Source organism: Ciona intestinalis, chromosome 9, assembly GCF_000224145.3.
Source record: "Ciona intestinalis chromosome 9, KH, whole genome shotgun sequence".
Classification (NCBI taxonomy): Eukaryota; Metazoa; Chordata; class Ascidiacea; order Phlebobranchia; family Cionidae; genus Ciona; species Ciona intestinalis.
This window is the reverse complement of record NC_020174.2, coordinates 1,562,676-1,580,651: the sequence shown is the minus strand read 5'-3', so window position 1 is coordinate 1,580,651 and position 17,976 is coordinate 1,562,676. Positions and strand designations below refer to the sequence as shown.

Below are 17,976 nucleotides of genomic sequence, written 5' to 3'. Positions count from 1 at the left end.
ACCTACATACTAAACTACTGAAGGCTCGTGAACAACTAATCTTAAATAGTGAAATTAGAAACCGCACGCATCAGTATTTTTTTCAGCGAGAATTCGCAACACAAACTTGACACAGCTTTTTCAAAGTTGCGTGTAAAATATATGTAATTTGCCTATTAAACAAGGTAACACGGTGGAATAAACAACCTAAACATGTTCCAGAAGTAGCAATGCTGTATATTTACGATGTTTTCCTCAGTCAAGCAGCATAATTATTACGAAATAGTAGGGATTTACACGTGGATTCATTGCATCATAAAAGCGATTGTTTGAACCTGGCAACTGATTACGACATAATAGCAATTCACACGTTGATTATTGGCGTCATAATAGCGATTGTCCCCTAGATTATTTAGCCTGCAAGTGCTTGAAAACAGGTTGGATTTTAGCCCTTTTTACGTATGCCAAGAGGTAAAAATAGGCTTGGAAAAATACTTTGTACGCGCATGAAGCAACGCCCAGGTTTTAAAAAGTTGGAAACCACTGTAATGGGGAATATAGATAGCATGAAATGTCACGCTCAACGTAATGTATGTGAAATAAACTAATGCTTATAATTATAACAATCACTAAAAGATCATTTGCGATCGTTTGGTGTAAACTTGATAAAACCACAGAACTACTGATCGTATCATTCGTATGGGAGAGAATAAAACACGATTGTTTATCAACAATCTCGTTTATGATGTAACAATCGTAATGGATTATCAAAGGTATTCTGACGAAAAGATTCGTTAAATTATCTACGATGGACATGCGTAAAACTGTCACCAATGTTTCATTTGTTTTTAGTAATTTAGATACGTCTTTTTACCATTAATTTACCGCGTAAAGTAGAATGTACATTCGTCTGCACAACCAATAAGGGGGGTATTTTATCGCGTCAGAGATAAACGTTGACTGGACGTAAATATGACAGTCCCCCTTTGAACACGCTGGTTGCGCCACTGGGTGTTGGTATTGGTTGAAACAATTGATATTGGTCGGTCTCTACAAATCATAAATTTGGGCAGTCACCTTTCATGTTTGAATCGAAACTGACCAGAAAATTTATTTTATGCACGAATGCACCTGAAGACAGGATTGTAAAAATACCCCTTTTTTGGTGATAATGTCACCGTCCGGATCGTCGAAACGTCTGGATTTTTAAATAGAAATAAATCCTATTTATATTAAAACCAACTTTCTTACTTCCAGCCAACAACACTCTTTGGTTTCTTAGTTCAGTATTTATTGACGACATAAACGGCGCTCTATTTTAACATCATCGGTTGACCTGTGAGAACACCGCTAAAAGCTAAAATTACGGAACGGTTCGTGCAAACCAGCAACCAAGAATAGTTTAAACTTTAAATGCAAGTAAATCGCGGTTATGTAATTGGTGCAAATATTAGAGCGGGGAGCGACGCTATTAGTAAATTGGAACCAACGCAAATTGTAATATATTATTACAAAGTATCTTCTCGGCCGAGCTTGGACAGAGGCCAAACAAAGTCGTTTTTAGGCACCGCGTGAAAAGCAAGAGTTTCGTGAATCCCAGTTGCAAGATAGTAATTTTACCCATAAAATAGTTTATTTAAATTTTATGTAAACTTGTTATGTTTGTAACACTAATTTTAAATCAAAAAGTTTAACATAATATATGAATCGTATGATTAATAAAACACAGGCTACTCGCTAATCACAGTAACGTTACATTTCGTCATTTTTCACAGTATAAATTCACAACTATTGCTTTGCTAAATGTTGAATGTATAATACCCCATGCGTCTTCCTTTATTTCCTATGCGGGCGCAGAGCGTAAAAGTGTGACTTTCATACACGATGTTTTGATCTCTTGGTTCGTTGGGTAGTGGGCACATTACTGATAATGAAACGCCATAGTTAATAGTTATGTTACAATGTGACGTAACAATTAAGTGCAAAATATCTCATTTGCAGCACGGTAATGTTTGTTACTCGAACGATTTCGTTAGCTGATAATTACGAACACGCGACGAACATAAAACATTAAATCGCAGCTTTAACAACATTTTCTATTGCACAGAGCTGCACTACACTGTGCCTTTAGTCAGTAAGACGGTTTATAACAGGATTTGGTAGCTTGGGTGACAGACAATTGTAAAACATAATGTGTCTGGATTTTCAATGAAATTAACCGTTTACTGTCCGGAATTACAACTTTTACAATCCTGCTTGAAGATCTTATTGTTTTTAGAATATCATCGGCAATATGACAAAGCAAGGCCGGAAGCTGTGGCTGACTTTGGATACGAATATGACGTGAAATCCCTCATGCATTACCACAGTCGTGCGTTTCAAATTGTTGGGAAACTAACGTTCGTTGTTTTAAAGACTGGATATAGTATAGCTTCTTCGAATGAACATCCCTCAGAAACAGACATCGCAGAAATAGATAGTTTGTATAAATGCAAACGGAAGGCTGCAAATCAGAAAGGTAAATCTGTCCTAATATGACGTACTGGTATGCAAATAGTGGTAAACAAATAAAAATCTATAGGGCTGGAGAAACCAGTCTATGTTCGGACTTTCCCAAATGCAAATTAAACGTTTATAGAAAATATTTTTATTAAGAAAGCAACCCACGAGATTCAGATCAAAACACGGCAGCTCGTAAAAGCTTCTGTAATCTTAAACACGGCAGCTTTGAGCTTCCAATGACGCAATACTATGGGGAATACCCAAATTTATGTGTGGTATAATCGTGTGTTTTCGCGTGTTAAATTAACATGTTTAACGCTAATAACTTTGATTAGAACGTCATAATTCCAAGTTTATTCCAGAACAGGCAAAACACGTTAGGTCCTACTCTTTCAAGTTTTTCCTTTAAAAATGAGAGATCGTTTCAAAGCACGCGTTCGCAGAGAGTGCGCCGTCCCTGTTTCTGCGTTCGCATGGAGCACTCTTACGCTCTCGCTTGTTTCTTTTATAAAAACGAGAGAACGCTTATGAGCACGCGTTCTCATGGAGCACACTCATGCCTGTTTCTTTTCAGAAAACGAGATAATGCTTTGTGAGCACGATTTGCTCGCATTAGGAGAAAGCCACAGACTATGCTTTTAACCGTTAAATAGCATACGTAAAAAGATGAAAGCTTGAAAAAGCTGCCGTCTTTCACTTTGCGGAAGCTTCACGGAAGCTTTAGCTTCGAGCTTCCGTGAAATTCGCAGACTGAGAAAGGCAACTGCTCATGCTCACTCCCATACTTTGCTGAATCTTTTGTTGGTATCATTTAAATACTTGTTGTACTAGTATAATAAGGTGTGGTGTTGCATTCCAAATATTTGGAACAAACTTATGGCATTTATACTTCTATATTCTATTTCTATTATAAATGTATAAGAACGTGAGTTTCTACCCGCCAGGGTCCTCAAGATTTAGGCAAGAGTTAAAGTTAACCCTTTAACCGACACCCAGGGTGCTACAACCTATTATACTCAATACGATAGCGCAAAATCTTTTATAGTATCTTGGCTATACGATGTTAATGATATTAGCATTAAGTATTGAACCCAGCGTGTTTTGGTTACAATGATGCAAGTGCCCTAACTACTTAGTTATGGCACGACCCATTTATATTTTGTTTACTTTGAAGGGAGATGGGGTGAGTGGGCTCCTTGGGGTGCGTGCAGAGCAACATGTGGAACGATCGGTGCAATAGTTCAACGATACAGAAGATGTGAATACAAGGATGGACAGTTCGCTCAGGATTGCAAAGGGAAAAATTGGGAAACGTTAGATATAGTTATCAGTTTGTTTTATTTCAATTAAGTTTTAAGTAAAGAGGGTATGAATGAAACAATAGGCAGACAAGTTATCAGAAAAAAAGACTAATTTTTGCTTTTTTAGAAAGTAAATAAGGAGAGAGGTTTAACATTTTTAATGTATTTTTAATATGTATGTTTAGGATTTTTTTAAATTATGCCGGTTTACCTCATTTGATTCTTTGTGTATGCAGGAAGGTTTGTAAGTTGAAAGCATGCAGTCCTAAGTATTCGGAATGGGGATCGTGGAGTGCGTGTTCGTTGACTTGCCATTTTGAACATGGGATTCATGCCTTAGAAACAAGGTTGTTATTCATAATAGGAATGTTCATTTGTTTTAAAAAAAATTTCTGCAAAGAACCTTGGTTTGCGCGATTAGCGACAGAATTGGTCCTCGTATATTTAAGTAAACATTATACTGTTGGGAGTAAGCAGTACGCAAAAAAGGCAAATAAAATGAATGTTTGGTAAAAAAAGATCAGTTATTTTAACTTTTTTAACTAAATGCAGATCATTGGTGGTTTTACTTAACTCCAATGTGTCATGCAGCCTAGCTATTGTTCTGTATTATTGTCTGTTATTTAGTATAATAAATTTCTAGTGTTGTATGCAATGTGTGGTATTGAGTGTAGAGGCATGGGGTAGGGAATGCTTATTGTTTTGAATTTTCCATTAGTAGCTTGTTTACTGTGTAGTGTTGTTTATGCTTGATTGCTTTGCAGGAGACGTAATTGTATTAATAAGAAAGAGGGACTTTGTCCAAACTCATGGATTTTTGGTGCTGATATTTACCAGTCGAGATACTGTCGCCCTGAACCTAGCTGTAAAACCAAAGGTATTTTATTTACTGCTGCATAAAATAACAAGTTAATAACTGTATGTTAACTTTATATTTTTTGGATTAAAATGGGGTTCCTCATCTCATGCAGACCTACAGGACTTAACAACTAGAGTGTTTACTGTTAAGGTTTGTTTCCCATGGTTGCGTCTTAGTTAGCCACTGTTTAAAGCAAACATTCATTGTAAGTTACTAACACTCTCTCTGGATTTAGGCAACAGCAGTCGCGTCTACAAATGATCTATGTGTTTTTGACCAATATATTAAATGATATTTGCTCCAACCTAGTGACCCTTCATGGGTTGTATAAATTGTCAGTCATACATTATTTATATTAGAAAATATTTCTCCAAAAAAATAAAAAATAATCACCCACAAAGTTACATACACGTCCTGGTAACTTGTAAGCCAACGAAGTTTATAAAACCACTCTATGTTAACAGAGGATATTGAGAAAGAAAAAGCCCTTTACAAAAAGTTAAGAGAAATTCATCGTAACCCTAATTGGACTGGATGGTCTCATTGGTATCCTGCGTGTCCTTTTAACTGTGATGGGGTGACTAAGGAGAAGAAAAGAAGAACTTGCGCTGAGTATTCTGCAAAAGTCAGCAAATGTGAAGGGGTAAGAATAGTTTATGTTTGTTTTGTTATTAAACATGGGTGACCAGAGACCTCTTTTTTTACATAGTGTTTTAATATAGGGGTCTTCTCATACGGTGTATTACTGTATTCATACACCTCATGCTCACTGTTGAGATATAACGTTGGCATATTCTTGGACACCAGACATACAATGTGTGTTGATACACGTCATGCTTACTGTCAAACATAGCTGTTCTTCCATGCACACAGATGGTGTTATCATACACCTTATGCTCACTGCCAATTTATATTATAGGCATAAACTAAAGATATTATATACATCTTACTGTAAGCTTTATTATTCCTTTTTTTTCATAATTTAGAACACACCAGGAAGTAAAATCGCTTCCCAAGAAATCCAGAGATTCTGTCGATGTGCTTATGGCATGACGCCACCCACCGGTAAACTGAGCTTGACAACAGTTATAATAGAGTCAGATGATTTAGGAAGTGAGATTAGGAGGAGATCAGTAGAAGGTACGTGTTAATTCGCACTTTTTCTTAAGTGGGTTAGTCCTTTGCAGCACTCAATGCAAATAACAGGCTATTCTGACAGAAAATGACAGGCCACCCCTAACTCACAAGCTCACAAGACAAAAATATATTATAAGACAAGTTAAATACATCAATTTCTAAAATTTTCTTTAGTTCTCTATTTAACCAAGCAAGTACACACAGGTGGAATAATGGATGTGAATTCACGTTTATTCTGTTCCTCGGGAAAAGTCGTGCGGGGAAAGTTTAACGAAGATGATTCAGTTGATGTTGTTTGCGTGGAATCTAACCATATGTGAGTTCATTCTTCTTATTTTTTTGTTTGTTTATATTAGTCAGCAATGACAGCATGTGGAGAAAATAAGGAATTCTGGTGGTCAAATACAATTTTAATTGGTCGCATTTTAAAAATGTCCGCCTTTGGAAGTTTACTGGTTTTGGAAGAAACAACTTTATGGTGGTAAAGTGGAATTTTCTTGCTCCCGGAATGTTTCACATCGTTAACAGTATTGAGTCATACTTACTTTCGGCTGCACATAGAATAATTGTTTAGGTGCAGTTTGAAAAATGGTAGGTGGTGTAGAAACTAGTGATTTTATTACAGATTATAAAATTGAAGTTCATTATTACTTACTGTAATTCATTTCTAATTGCACTTGTTCACTGACAGTTTGCACCTTATTTTGTTTGCATTGCCGACAGACCAATAAACCAACTTTACCCTGCCTTCACTTCACAGATCCTTCTACCCGACAATAAACGGAGAAACAAACTACGATTCATCATTCCAACAATCTTACCAATTCTGTCAATCAGAAAATCAACTTTTGTTAAACGAGTCAGCAGATTTTAACACTGATACCAATGATGACTTGGCATGTATTGACAGGAATTCTGGGTAAGAAAAAAGGTTAAGTCGAGTTATAACACTGGTTCACTATCTTATTCATGCTTTTTGTTTACTATACACTATACATATTGGTGCACATTTATACCTCATGCTCTATCAACCCATATCTATGTGTTCATCTCAACCGTTTTCTCTGCAGTCAAATGATCATCTTGTCATTCTTTGATAATCGGTTTGAAGTTCACTCTGATTGGGCCGGTTTACAAGATTTCTGTGTTGGTAGAAAATCTCACATCTTTGCTGGGTATGGAGATGATGATGGAAGAGCCGATCTCATCTGTTTAAACAAGATAACCAACAGAGAATCCATTATCATCAATAATTGGAATTTTTAATGTCATACAGCCCAAGCTTATTGTTATCTTGTGGTTTTACATTTGTTAATTTGTTAAAGTTGATGCAAAATAAAACTACACAGATACTGTGTACATTACAGTTGTCAGTTACCGTTTTTACAGGCCAAGAAGTTGAAGTTGTTTTAAAATCTATTATTAAAAATCTACTTATTTCACCACGACTTGTTTAGATTGGCTTTAGAGATATACAGATTATTTTAAAAAATATAAAACCATTTTTTGGTCAGTCTATACCTTAGGGAAATTTTGATTTTCTTTATAAAAAAGTTACATTCACTCATTCTGTTACTACGTGCGTAACTTCTTCAACGACAGTCGTTATAACACAAGTGTTCTGTTTTCACCACAGTTGATGCACGTTCTCAATTCTTTTTCAGAAGACCGGGTGTCGTGTCCTGTTTGGTTATAGTTGTCGGTGAAATGTCTCCTCTAGTTGTCCTTGTAATTGCGTGATCGAGGGAGGTAGGTCGGTCGGTCGTTTCTTTTCATTAGATTGTAGAACTGTGACGGGTTGACTGACAGGTGCTCGCTCCTTTTTGCCGAGTAGCTTTTGGCTGTTTCAATAAAACTGTGCTGTATGCTAATTTGTTTTCGGAACTTTACAGTAATTGTTCAACCTGATTGCGATTTCGTAATCCATTGAAGAGCATGTTGTACATGACGTCATTTCGGATATGTTCGTCCGATTCACGTGGATAAGCCATTTCACCCAGGTTTGTAAGAACGGTTACAAAACTTCTTTCCGACTCACCGATCGCTTGGTTTCTCGGTAATAGTTGCCGGCCTTTGTACACTGATAAACGGCGCAAACCATTTCTTGAGCTGCTCGTAACTCAGATTTTGCAGGACTCCATCGATTGGCCGCATGTCGAACTTCGTCTCGTTTGGTAGACTTAGGAGAACAACATTTTTCTCGGTTGCTTCGTTTGCGCCCACACTGTCGCAAAAACTTTCAAACGTTAAAAGAACGGAGTTAAAATTTCTTCCCAGTTCATAATTAGGCGATGGTTAAAAGCAGTTCAGTTAAAAATCTTCCTGCTTAAAATATTGTTGCTCAAATCTTCTTGCTTAAAATATTCTTGCTCAAAATCTTCTTGCTATACTGTGCGCTCCGTCTGTGGTCAAGAGCGTTACTTATTTATTCGCTTCATATAAAATCAACTAAACACAGTATATAGCGTTTACACACAGTATAACAATGGCATCCGCCCAGTACGATGCAGTCAGGAGAATCTCAAATCCTAGCGTTAACCGGCCAGTCGACACGTGGTGTTAGCCATTCGTGTGCCAAGAATGCGGCAAGAAACGCTGTAGTTGATTAGGCGCGGGCAATCACCCACGGGCTCAAACAACGATTACTACGATTGTTACACATACACCTCGTGCCCGCTTACGAGTTGGTACGTATGTATTTAGTTGGTTGGGGTTATCTGGGATTCATTTTCATAATAATTTTTCGTCTCATTTGGTGGTAAACAAAGAACAATCAAGGAATTTTATAACCGTATCCTCACGACTCCCATAGGCCGTTGTTAATTGTGTAAAACATGATCAATATATTGAGATATTTATGTGCAAAAGGTATCCCGTCTCCCCATATAACTTTGTGGGTTAATATTTGACGAAATTTGTCTTTCTTTTATGTATGCCTGGTTAATTACTGTTTTTGAACGCTTTAAGAGTTTACGAGTTCACAAAAGTTAAGAAAAGAAAACGTGTCTGCTTCACCAAACCACGAGTACACGGTTGATTTGCATTGATTTGTCGTTTGATTTATTGCCCACGGTGTCTGTATATTAAGCACGAACATTGATAATATCCCAATTCTCGTTAGTTTATTCGTGGTGAATGGTAATTCTGTTTTCGTTTCGTGAGCACGTGCGCGGTCTGTAGTGGTATGTCACAGAACCAATTCGTGCCCGGCCCTTTATTTCGTAATAGAACTACAGCTTCTGCAGCATTCAAACGTGATTTCAAAACACGCGCGTGCTAACTTTAGACATGGCCATAAAATCGCTTCAAAACCGATTTTTTTCGTAATCCACCCATTTTATTCGTTTACGTTCAGAACCATAGCACTATTATTACCAGCATTAGGCATTACAAACGAACTCCCAAAAGCATATTTTGTGTTTTTTATCTGACAGCAATGCAGTTACTACATCGGGTGAAGCTCTTTCGTTATCTGGAGATGGCGGTTTTTCTTTTGTTGCATCCTATTTATGCACAAGGTAATTTAGTTGTTTATTTAGATTTACATCGTTTGGAATTCATTTTCCCGTACGCATTTGATGCTGGGGTTTGAGCTTAAAACAATAGTGTAGCAGAAACGGTAAAATATAGTCTTAGTTCGAGTATTGCTTACTATATGTACTTTGTAGAAGTTAGTCAAAGCTGCATGCAATACGAATTATAGAGCCATAAGTACAAAAACTCTATATAAATAAGATACGGAGTAATAATTATTCAAGAAAATTAATCGAGTAAAAAGAGGCGAATCTGTTCAAAACATATGTTTTACAGTACTTCCAAATCTATTAGCAGCAGGTTACATTTAACTTTTCAAAGACAAACGCTGACTATTGTAACGTATAATGACGCCACAATCACGTTTATTATTTCACCGCGACTTCCTTTTAGTTAGGCAACGTTTAGGGGGTTTCCCGCTGTAAGGTTTTCTTTTTCCTATTTGCTTAGCTCGAATGACGTCACGGTATGACGTAAATATACATGACAAAGGACGATACATGTTTATGCTTTATAATTTATTGGTATATATACACCATACAAGGTATATTCACCAAAAATGCCATTCACTAATTCCCGCATAGACAATTCAAATTAATTCGAAAATTTAATCAGGAAAATTACGCCCTAACAACAGCGTTTGATTCTGACGCAATTTCATTTCATCTTAATTAAAATGCTTTTAAAACGTCCAACACAGTCTAAATAGAGGCTTCGCAACAGTTCGCCCAAGTAGTAGTGTGTCACGAGAACACAATTAACTTTTTTTAGGCTTGTTCAATTCATGTGCCAATTGCTGCAAAGCGATAAAGAAATATATGCCATAAAATTCTATAATGGTTTTCACATCTTTTTGTTGCAGCACGGGTGTTAAGTGTCTATAAAAAAGGACAATAAAAAGGTAATACCCACGTATTAAACCCCATTCTTTTGATCTTAGATTGCAGACGAACCATCAACGTCACCAGTACCCCACAAGTGATGACGTCACCAGGATGGCCACGTCACTACCTCAACAACATGGACTGCAGATGGGACTTAAACGTTTCACCTGGTAGTCGCATGAGGATTCAATTCACAAATATTTCAACGCAAGAATGCTGCGATAGAGTGCAGGTGAAATATGACTGTGGGTTTAGCAGCAACGATTTTATTTGACAATTTAACTTAAGGTAGTTTTTACTCAAACCGTGATGTTAACGACAGCCGTCTCCCTGGTAATTTCCCTCTTATTGTTGTTAATACAGGGCCGATCTTCGCTATACTATTAAGAAAGAAAGAAAATTCATGTTATGTTAACTCCTGCCTTTAATTCTATGACAATTTTAATGAATTCTGTGAATCTTTCCTCGGTTTAACTAATTTGATCTTCGTTTCTTTTATCAAAAAGATAATTATGTTTTCTTTTTTCTTAGATATTCGATCCCGGTCACCCCTTTATTTATACCTTAAGTGGAAACATCACTGACATTAATCTTCAATCTAAAGCACCAAGGTTAACTGTGAGGTTTCGTACCGATGGTTCTGTTACAAGTTATGGATTCTTTGCTACTGTTGTCGGTAAGATCGGATAATGTTGACTATTTAATACCTTGTGTTAAACCAACTTTGGCAAAAAACAGGTCGCCTGAATTATGCCTGCCGTAGTAAAATTCCCTTGGGACGAGAAAATGGAATAAAAATGTGTCCCATATCTCCCCCGACTCTACTATACATACCGTCTGAATGATATTGTTACCACACAAACGGCAGGTGCACCTCATATCCGCTGTCTAGTTATAACACAGGCTGCCCAACTATAACTTATACATGCGCTCGATAGTTGCCTTACAGCTGTTTTAATTTCTAATAAAATATTTTTAGAAACTGTTACGTCTCAAGTCGTTCCAACTACGACCTCGCCCCCTACAGGTATAAAATTAAATATATTTGTGGTTTTATCATGTTTCTTAGCTTCATAAAACAGTTCTCTATTTCTGGTCAGTTGGCATGCTGTCATTACAATTCATACTTTCCGTTTTTAAAAAAATATATATTTTTTAGTTTTTTAACTGAAACGTTTGCAATAAAGAAATCGTATACCTAAGAGACATATATAATTCGGCAAAAATGGCATCACCATTCCCTTGTTTAAATAAAGTGTCCGCCTAATCTAATTTCCATTTCTTGTTATTCACACAGTTTCATGCGGTTACAACGCCACAGCCACTGAATCTCCACAGCAGTTGGTGTCTCCTGGTTACCCGGAGTCTTACGCAAACAACTTAGATTGCTTATGGAGAATACAGGCTCGACCAAACAAACGAATTCGACTTTATGTCCCATATTTTTCGACCGAAGCGTGCTGCGACCATTTGTTGGTATGGTGTTATTAATTGATTAAAAAAATGTAACTACTTATCCTCGCGTTGAAGGGAACGAATGTTCCGTTTCACACACCTCGTGCCCGCTTACGCGGTGCCACGTTTGTAACTTTGTGGATGCTTATTTGGGAAGAGGCGTTTTTTACACAGCCCATAAGTAACTTATAGATTAAAGCATTTTTTTATAGATTAAAGCAAGTGTCTTGCACAAGGTCCATATACACGCTCACAATAGTAGCAGCGTCTGTTCGCGAAATGCAATTATAACGTCATTATCGATTAAACGCTAAATAGGAAATAACCATTTTGTGACGTCACGTCCTAAATGTCATTTCCCGTAACATAACTCTGATGGAGATTATTTAAAGTATTTTTGTGTTGCATTGCCTACAGTATTTTAAATGAGTTAATGTCTGTTATTACGGCGACATTGCTTAAATAGTCTTACCAAGTGCAATTGCATACTTCAATCTATTCTCTTTCCTATAAGTGGCATCCAGCATGCCACGCCATAAATATGATTTATTGCAAAGTTGGTTTATTACCCCCCGAGCTATTATGATGTCCTTGCCTAATGTTTGAACTCGAAGTCCCCTGATGTTACACGCCGTGTGACCACGCCCATATAGAATAGAACAGACTTATCACGTTTGCAATCATGTTCCACATTGTTGTTTATGAAGTAAGGACGTTTGACAAACCGAAACCACTCTGGTCTTTGGTCATTGTAGATCGAATACCGGGCAATAACAATTCACAACACGCAGTTTATATTTGCGCTACTTCGCCCCTGGCTTTACCTTACATTAAATCTTTTAACTGTTTTTTTTTTTGTAACTGATCTTAATTTATAGTAGGGTGGGGGAAATTGGGACACATTTTAACTCTATTTTCCTGTCCAATGTGGTAGGAAACAAGGAACTTTCAAAGAATTATAAAACTATATGCTCAAGACTCCCATAGACCGTTGTTTAAAACACGATCAAGATATTCGGATATTATGCGCCGAAGGTGTCCCATTTCCCCCCATCCTACTATAATACAAAAATACCACCATGTCATTTAACTTAAACCGCTATCTTATTTAGATATACGATGGTCACGAAGAGGTTGACGCTCTCTACGGTAGATTGTTGTCCCCACTAACTTTCACAACTACAGGGAATTTACTTCAACTGCGATTCACAACAGATAGATCGTACTCGTACGAAGGATTCATTGCGAATTTTAGTGGTAAGCATAACGTTATATAGGTTTAGTTTATCTTTTCTAATACAGTGGCGAATGCCAAATTAATTAAACGCTATAAAGAGAAGGGATTTAGCAGCCCAAACCACAGTCGTAAAAATACACTAATTTAATTGTAAGAACTACTTGACGAGTAAAAGTACACTAATTTTGTATATGATTAAGCAATGTGATAGGCTACCCAACTTGCAATAACGTAAAATCTTTTGTTAAAAGCTACGTTTTGAACCAGTTTATCAAATGCATGTAAATTTTACACCAAATATAAAAACAGTATTCAAAATTTGTCACATAACGGTTTGTCAAGGTTCCTAATTATGCCAAAAAATTTTACTCTAGTTAGCCCTGACTAAATGTTCACACGATTTATATGGGTAAATTCATTAGCATTCGACCGGATATTCTGCCCTTTATTGCTCACGCCCTTTAAAAATACTGAAGTTAATTTAACATAATAAATTACTAAGTCGTGATGCTGTATAGGTTAATGTGGACGAATATGAAATAAACAAATTCTTTCTATTTATAGAAGTCGAAGCTACTGATGGCGCACACGACGGCGCCACAACGCCTTTCTTTTTAAAACATTTGCTAGGTAAGTGGATTTATTTGGTTTTAATCCTTGTTTTTGAAATTAACATATGACATATCTTTACATCTGCATAATTAGCAAAAAATAAGTTGGACTTAATAATTATTGCGTGGTAGGATAACGGGAATCATGATAACACGGAAGAACAACTGAGTTTAAGCAATTGTCATTTGAGTCTCTTGGCCAAGGACACATTTATACGCGCTAGTGGCATTGCGCGTTAACCAGAGCAACATATCTCTTACAGTTAATTGTAAAGACTATAAACAGGAAATACCACCAAGAGTTAACATAAACTTGTTATATTTTACTGTGGGATAAGATGAACATTGTTAGCACACAATCCCAATATTTTCAACACTCTTTGAGAATCATGAGGATACAGTTTTGTATATAGTAGAATTGGGAAAGACGGGACACTTTTAGCACATATTATCCAAATATCCTAATCGTGTTTTTAACAATTAACAACAGTCGATGAGAGTTATAAGGATACGGTTTTATATTTTTTGAATGCTCTTTGTCCACTACTTAATAAGACGAAAAAATAGAGCGAAACTGTGTCCCATCTTTCTCGACCTGACTATATATAGTAGGTTGGGGAAAGATGGGACACATTTTCATTCTATTTTCTCGCCCAATTTGGTAGTAAACAAAGAAAATGCAAAGAATTATAAAATCATATCCTCACGACTCCCCTAGATCGTTGTTAATTGTTTAAAACACGACCAGGAAAAAGAGAAAGAAAAAGTGACCTATCTTACTCCGGCCCACAGTAATAAAACAAACCCTACAGCACCGCTTTAATTTTTCAGCAACACAATCTACAACGACAACTTTGAATTACCACCTTCAGCGAACAGCAGCGTCAGGCGCTGACACCAAGACTGGAGCGCTGCCTTTATTTCTTACAAATTTAATCGCTGTTTCCGTATTTATAAGTTTTCTTTGCAATTAAATGTGTTTTTTTTTTAATTTATACCAATTGTGTGAACGATTATGTTTTGTGTACGGCAGGTGTAAAATATCATCAAAAATCGTTTCAAATAAATGAAAAAGTTCTCGTTTAAAAAAAAATTACCGCTGTAGCTTTATCAGACCAATTTAGGTCGGAAATTAATTATACTCACGGATATACTATTTCATTTTCGGAGGGCTAAATGTATTGATAGCCCTAAGTATTTTTAGAATTTTGTAGCTGACTAAACAAACAATTAAAATTTCACAGCAACACCATGATATAATTTTTATTAACTAGAATGACTTGAATAAAGCTTGCAAAGCAACTTCATGTAGTCTTGTGATTCTGAAAAACATACTCTGTTCGATTTTGGTGACAAACTCAATTAAACTTGCTGCTGCTACCATTGTGGGTGTTTGTGTCCTTGGGCAAGACACTTAACGGCAATTGCTCCAAAACAAGGGTCACTAATGGGTTGTCCAAATTATGAAGCATTATAAAAAATTATCACCCACAAAGTAACACACATTGTAACTCGTAAGCTGGCACAGGGTGATACACCTGCTGTTGTTTTCCGGCCACGCGAGAATAAAGCAAGTTGCATTCATTCAAACCTACAACCAACAGTATGGATACTGCTATCATACCAAATAGGAAAAACTATGAATCGTGGTTTTAAATTTATAAACCCACCAAAATGCAGACCTCAAATTGAAGAACCTCAGTATTGATTTCAAAAACAAGATAAAAATGTGGCAGAGATTCTGGTATGCTGGTGTAAGGTGTAGCCTACTATGGTGAGTTAGGGTTGCAGTGAGTAGTTAGGAAATTAATTTCAGATTTAACTTTAAATATCAGGTCATTTTTTTCCCATAAGATACCACCCCTATAGAGTAGGTTACAAATATGTAAATGACACTTGGTTGTTGTTTAACCTCTCGCGACATTACAACATCAGTTGTTTCAACACAGTTGTCTTATATTATCTACCCCAAGATATAAAAAACAAAATAAAATACTTACATAAAATTCTTCATTGAGCCATAAGCTGCGCCACCAGTTGTTGAATTATGAATGGAAGTTTAGAATAACTTGGGAAGGAAAAAAACCTTGAGTTGTTTCCTATCTCACCCACTGTCAATATCTGTCATGTAATAAATGAAACGTAATTATTTATCTAAACAAGACAAACTTTATTCGTATTTTTATTTTTACCTGAAGTTCGGTCCAGCTGTGCCGACCAACACCAATCGCAAATATCCGAATACCGAGGTTTCGAGCACGGAGAGAAACTTCTGGAATTTTTCGAACATCTGATGATCTGGTAGATTCAAAAAGAAACAAAATACACACTTGGAATATTAAAGTAAAAATACAAAAGAAAATAATAATAATAAAAATCGTAATATAACGACTCTACCTGTAATCAATAGAGTTTGCAAAAAGTAATCCACAGTTTCTGACAAATATTACTTTTTACAACAAAAAGTTGTTCTTACCTCCCATTTGTGATCAGAACAATCGACTTAACAGTGCAGGGGTCAGAATATCTTTGTGCAGATGGAAAGTCAACTTCTAGAGCTTTTAACACGGCTTGAGCAGTGTAGGTTTTAAAGCCATGTTGCCGCATGCTATCCATTGCATTCTGGATTACAATTAGAAAAGCCATTACCATAATCACTTTTATCCTGGGCAACTTAATAGTAATCACGCAGACTTTCTTGAGTACACCAGCAAAGGCATGTAATTTATTTTATATAAGTAAAATCGAACAGCGAGGTATGTCAAGAGACCTCAGGTTGAGTTTTTCCTAGCTATACCCAAAAAGAAAAATGTTTTCTGTATCTTTAGGACTGGGTGCAACAGCCACTCTTTTAACTGACATTCTTTTCCACACTTTTTGTCCATAGCATGCTTTAACAAATGTTGCTTTGCTGTTGATTTCCATCTCTTAGTTCTTTAAACAACACGATCTTGGCCCTCGTTTATGGAGAGATAAGAACTTATGTTATGTTAAATGGGAAGGCTGTGATAAAGTAACTTATCATACTTGGCTTTAACGAACTAAAACGATGGATATCTAAAACATATAATAACAATACAACACATCATAATAAAGTAATAAACCTAAAGTAACCCCTTATTACGTAACTATACTGAAATCTGCAGTATCAACTAAACTAACTGATGACTGTGCTACAACAAGACACAACAAAAGCATTAATTACTTGTCGCAGGCAGCAGGAACAAAAGCACCGGAGTGTTATCGAGGGGAGGTAGCGAGTGAACTACTACCACAAACACTAACTGCAATTGTGTGTGGTGTAACATGTAATTACTGTTTGTGTACTTACATCAAAATCTTGCTTTCTATTGAACTGACCAATTCTTATCACAGTCTCCAAATATGGTTGGTCTTCAAGTGACCTAAACAAATTGATTCTTATGTCTTAACTAATATGAATAAGTTTAGAAATACAGATTTTGTAAACATTATGCTGGCTCTTTTTTGGACATCCATAAACAATATTACATTCAAGGATTGACATACAGTAGTTTTAAACAGTATTTAAGCATCGGTACAAACAGGAGCCATATGGGTAAGGTCCTACAGTGTAGAAGACTAAAAGACACAAATACCTTGATTGAAAGTAGTGGGAATACTGCATTACCCCAACATGCGTTGTAGTAAGATTAAACTTGGCTACAACTTGTTTAATAAAAGAGATTGATAATGAATAATCTTCTGTGGTTAATGAAGCTGAACTGTCCATAACAAACATGATGTCGTTGTATGTGCTGGTACAAGCTGAAAACAAACAAACATAAACAAGAAGAACAAGTTTTTTTAAGGCTTGTTAGAACTGCAACTGTGTGCGTATGTGTCCTTGGGCAAGACACTTATCGGTAATTTCTCCAACCCAGTGGTCCTCCTTATTGGTTGTCTAAATTGTCAGCCGTATATAATCATCCACAAAGTAAAATACTTCGTAACTTTTAGCATAAGGTGTGTGAAACAGAACACCGCTATAAAGACGGGCGTTCCCCTGCCATGTATATTCGTTTATTCTTTTATATGAAATGTACCTGTAGTTGCATTTGTGATTATAAATTCTTCTGTTGTTTCCCTGGGTGAAACAGTTGTCACTATACTTGTGACTGTTGTTGTTGGTTCTGGTGTAGATTCAGGTTGAAATTTTGTTGTTGTTGTTGTTGTTGTTGGTTCTGGTGTTGATGCAGGTTGAACTTTTGCTGTTGTAGTTTCTGTTGTTGGTTCGGGTTTAGATGCAGGTTGAACTTTTGTTGTTGTAGTGTTTGTTGTTGTTGTTTCTGTTGTTGTTGCTGGTTTTGGTTTTAAAGCAGGTTGAACTTTTGTGGTTGTAGTTTCTGTTGTTGTTGTTGGTTTTGGTTTTAAAGCAGGTTGAACTTTTGTGGTTGTAGTTTCTGTTGTTGTTGGTGGTTCTGGTGCTGGTTCTGCTGTTGATGATTCAGTTGTTGTT

The 17,976-nt window shown here is 36.4% G+C and overlaps 3 protein-coding genes and 1 long non-coding RNA gene across 4 annotated transcripts in view; 2 read left to right on the top strand and 2 right to left on the bottom strand.

Moving 5' to 3' along the window:
• The window catches only part of LOC100176208, a 14,222-nt gene extending 7,080 nt beyond the window's left edge, over positions 1 to 7,142 (top strand). Inside the window, exons 8-16 of the mRNA XM_002131697.5 lie at positions 2,258 to 2,497; positions 3,656 to 3,794; positions 4,019 to 4,129; positions 4,547 to 4,659; positions 5,106 to 5,284; positions 5,628 to 5,781; positions 5,983 to 6,094; positions 6,539 to 6,697; positions 6,849 to 7,142. Of these exons, the coding sequence (XP_002131733.1) occupies positions 2,258 to 2,497; positions 3,656 to 3,794; positions 4,019 to 4,129; positions 4,547 to 4,659; positions 5,106 to 5,284; positions 5,628 to 5,781; positions 5,983 to 6,094; positions 6,539 to 6,697; positions 6,849 to 7,044 (1,403 nt within the window). The 3' untranslated portion in view covers positions 7,045 to 7,142. The remainder of the gene's footprint in view (positions 1 to 2,257; positions 2,498 to 3,655; positions 3,795 to 4,018; positions 4,130 to 4,546; positions 4,660 to 5,105; positions 5,285 to 5,627; positions 5,782 to 5,982; positions 6,095 to 6,538; positions 6,698 to 6,848) is intronic.
• On the bottom strand, positions 1,800 to 4,130 carry LOC104266001. Its single transcript, XR_717377.2, has 2 exons — positions 3,994 to 4,130; positions 1,800 to 2,482 (listed from the first exon to the last, which is right to left on the bottom strand). It is a non-coding gene; the product is annotated as an uncharacterized LOC104266001 (long non-coding RNA).
• A 176-nt stretch (positions 7,143 to 7,318) lies between the features above and the next one.
• LOC101243029 (deleted in malignant brain tumors 1 protein-like) lies at positions 7,319 to 14,473 on the top strand. The gene is made up of 8 exons (XM_018813237.2): positions 7,319 to 9,296; positions 10,253 to 10,428; positions 10,728 to 10,872; positions 11,176 to 11,223; positions 11,494 to 11,672; positions 12,764 to 12,908; positions 13,453 to 13,518; positions 14,331 to 14,473. Exons 1-8 carry the CDS (start codon positions 9,215 to 9,217, stop codon positions 14,471 to 14,473), a joined length of 984 nt encoding a protein of 327 aa, XP_018668782.1. The 5' UTR covers positions 7,319 to 9,214.
• A 273-nt stretch (positions 14,474 to 14,746) lies between these two features.
• LOC104266021 (matrilin-2-like) lies at positions 14,747 to 17,970 on the bottom strand. The gene is made up of 7 exons (XM_018813241.1): positions 17,564 to 17,970; positions 17,117 to 17,285; positions 16,831 to 16,903; positions 15,976 to 16,121; positions 15,692 to 15,797; positions 15,500 to 15,620; positions 14,747 to 14,821 (listed from the first exon to the last, which is right to left on the bottom strand). Exons 2-6 carry the CDS (start codon positions 17,257 to 17,259, stop codon positions 15,510 to 15,512), a joined length of 579 nt encoding a protein of 192 aa, XP_018668786.1. The 5' UTR covers positions 17,260 to 17,285; positions 17,564 to 17,970; the 3' UTR covers positions 14,747 to 14,821; positions 15,500 to 15,509.
• Between the last annotated feature and the right edge of the window lie 6 nt (positions 17,971 to 17,976).

Excerpts from the sequence above, each read along its gene's own strand:
- LOC101243029 (XM_018813237.2), top strand. The coding sequence starts at position 9,215 with ATGCAGTTACTACATCGGGTGAAGCTCTTTCGTTATCTGGAGATGGCG. Across the intron at positions 10,429-10,727 it reads AATGCTGCGATAGAGTGCAG|ATATTCGATCCCGGTCACCC; the intron begins GTGAAATATGAC and ends CTTTTTTCTTAG. Across the intron at positions 11,673-12,763 it reads CGTGCTGCGACCATTTGTTG|ATATACGATGGTCACGAAGA; the intron begins GTATGGTGTTAT and ends TATCTTATTTAG.
- LOC104266021 (XM_018813241.1), bottom strand. The coding sequence starts at position 17,259 with ATGTTTGTTATGGACAGTTCAGCTTCATTAACCACAGAAGATTATTCA. Across the intron at positions 16,904-17,116 it reads TCCCACTACTTTCAATCAAG|GTCACTTGAAGACCAACCAT; the intron begins GTATTTGTGTCT and ends CAATTTGTTTAG. Across the intron at positions 15,621-15,691 it reads ACAGCTGGACCGAACTTCAG|ATATTGACAGTGGGTGAGAT; the intron begins GTAAAAATAAAA and ends ATTACATGACAG.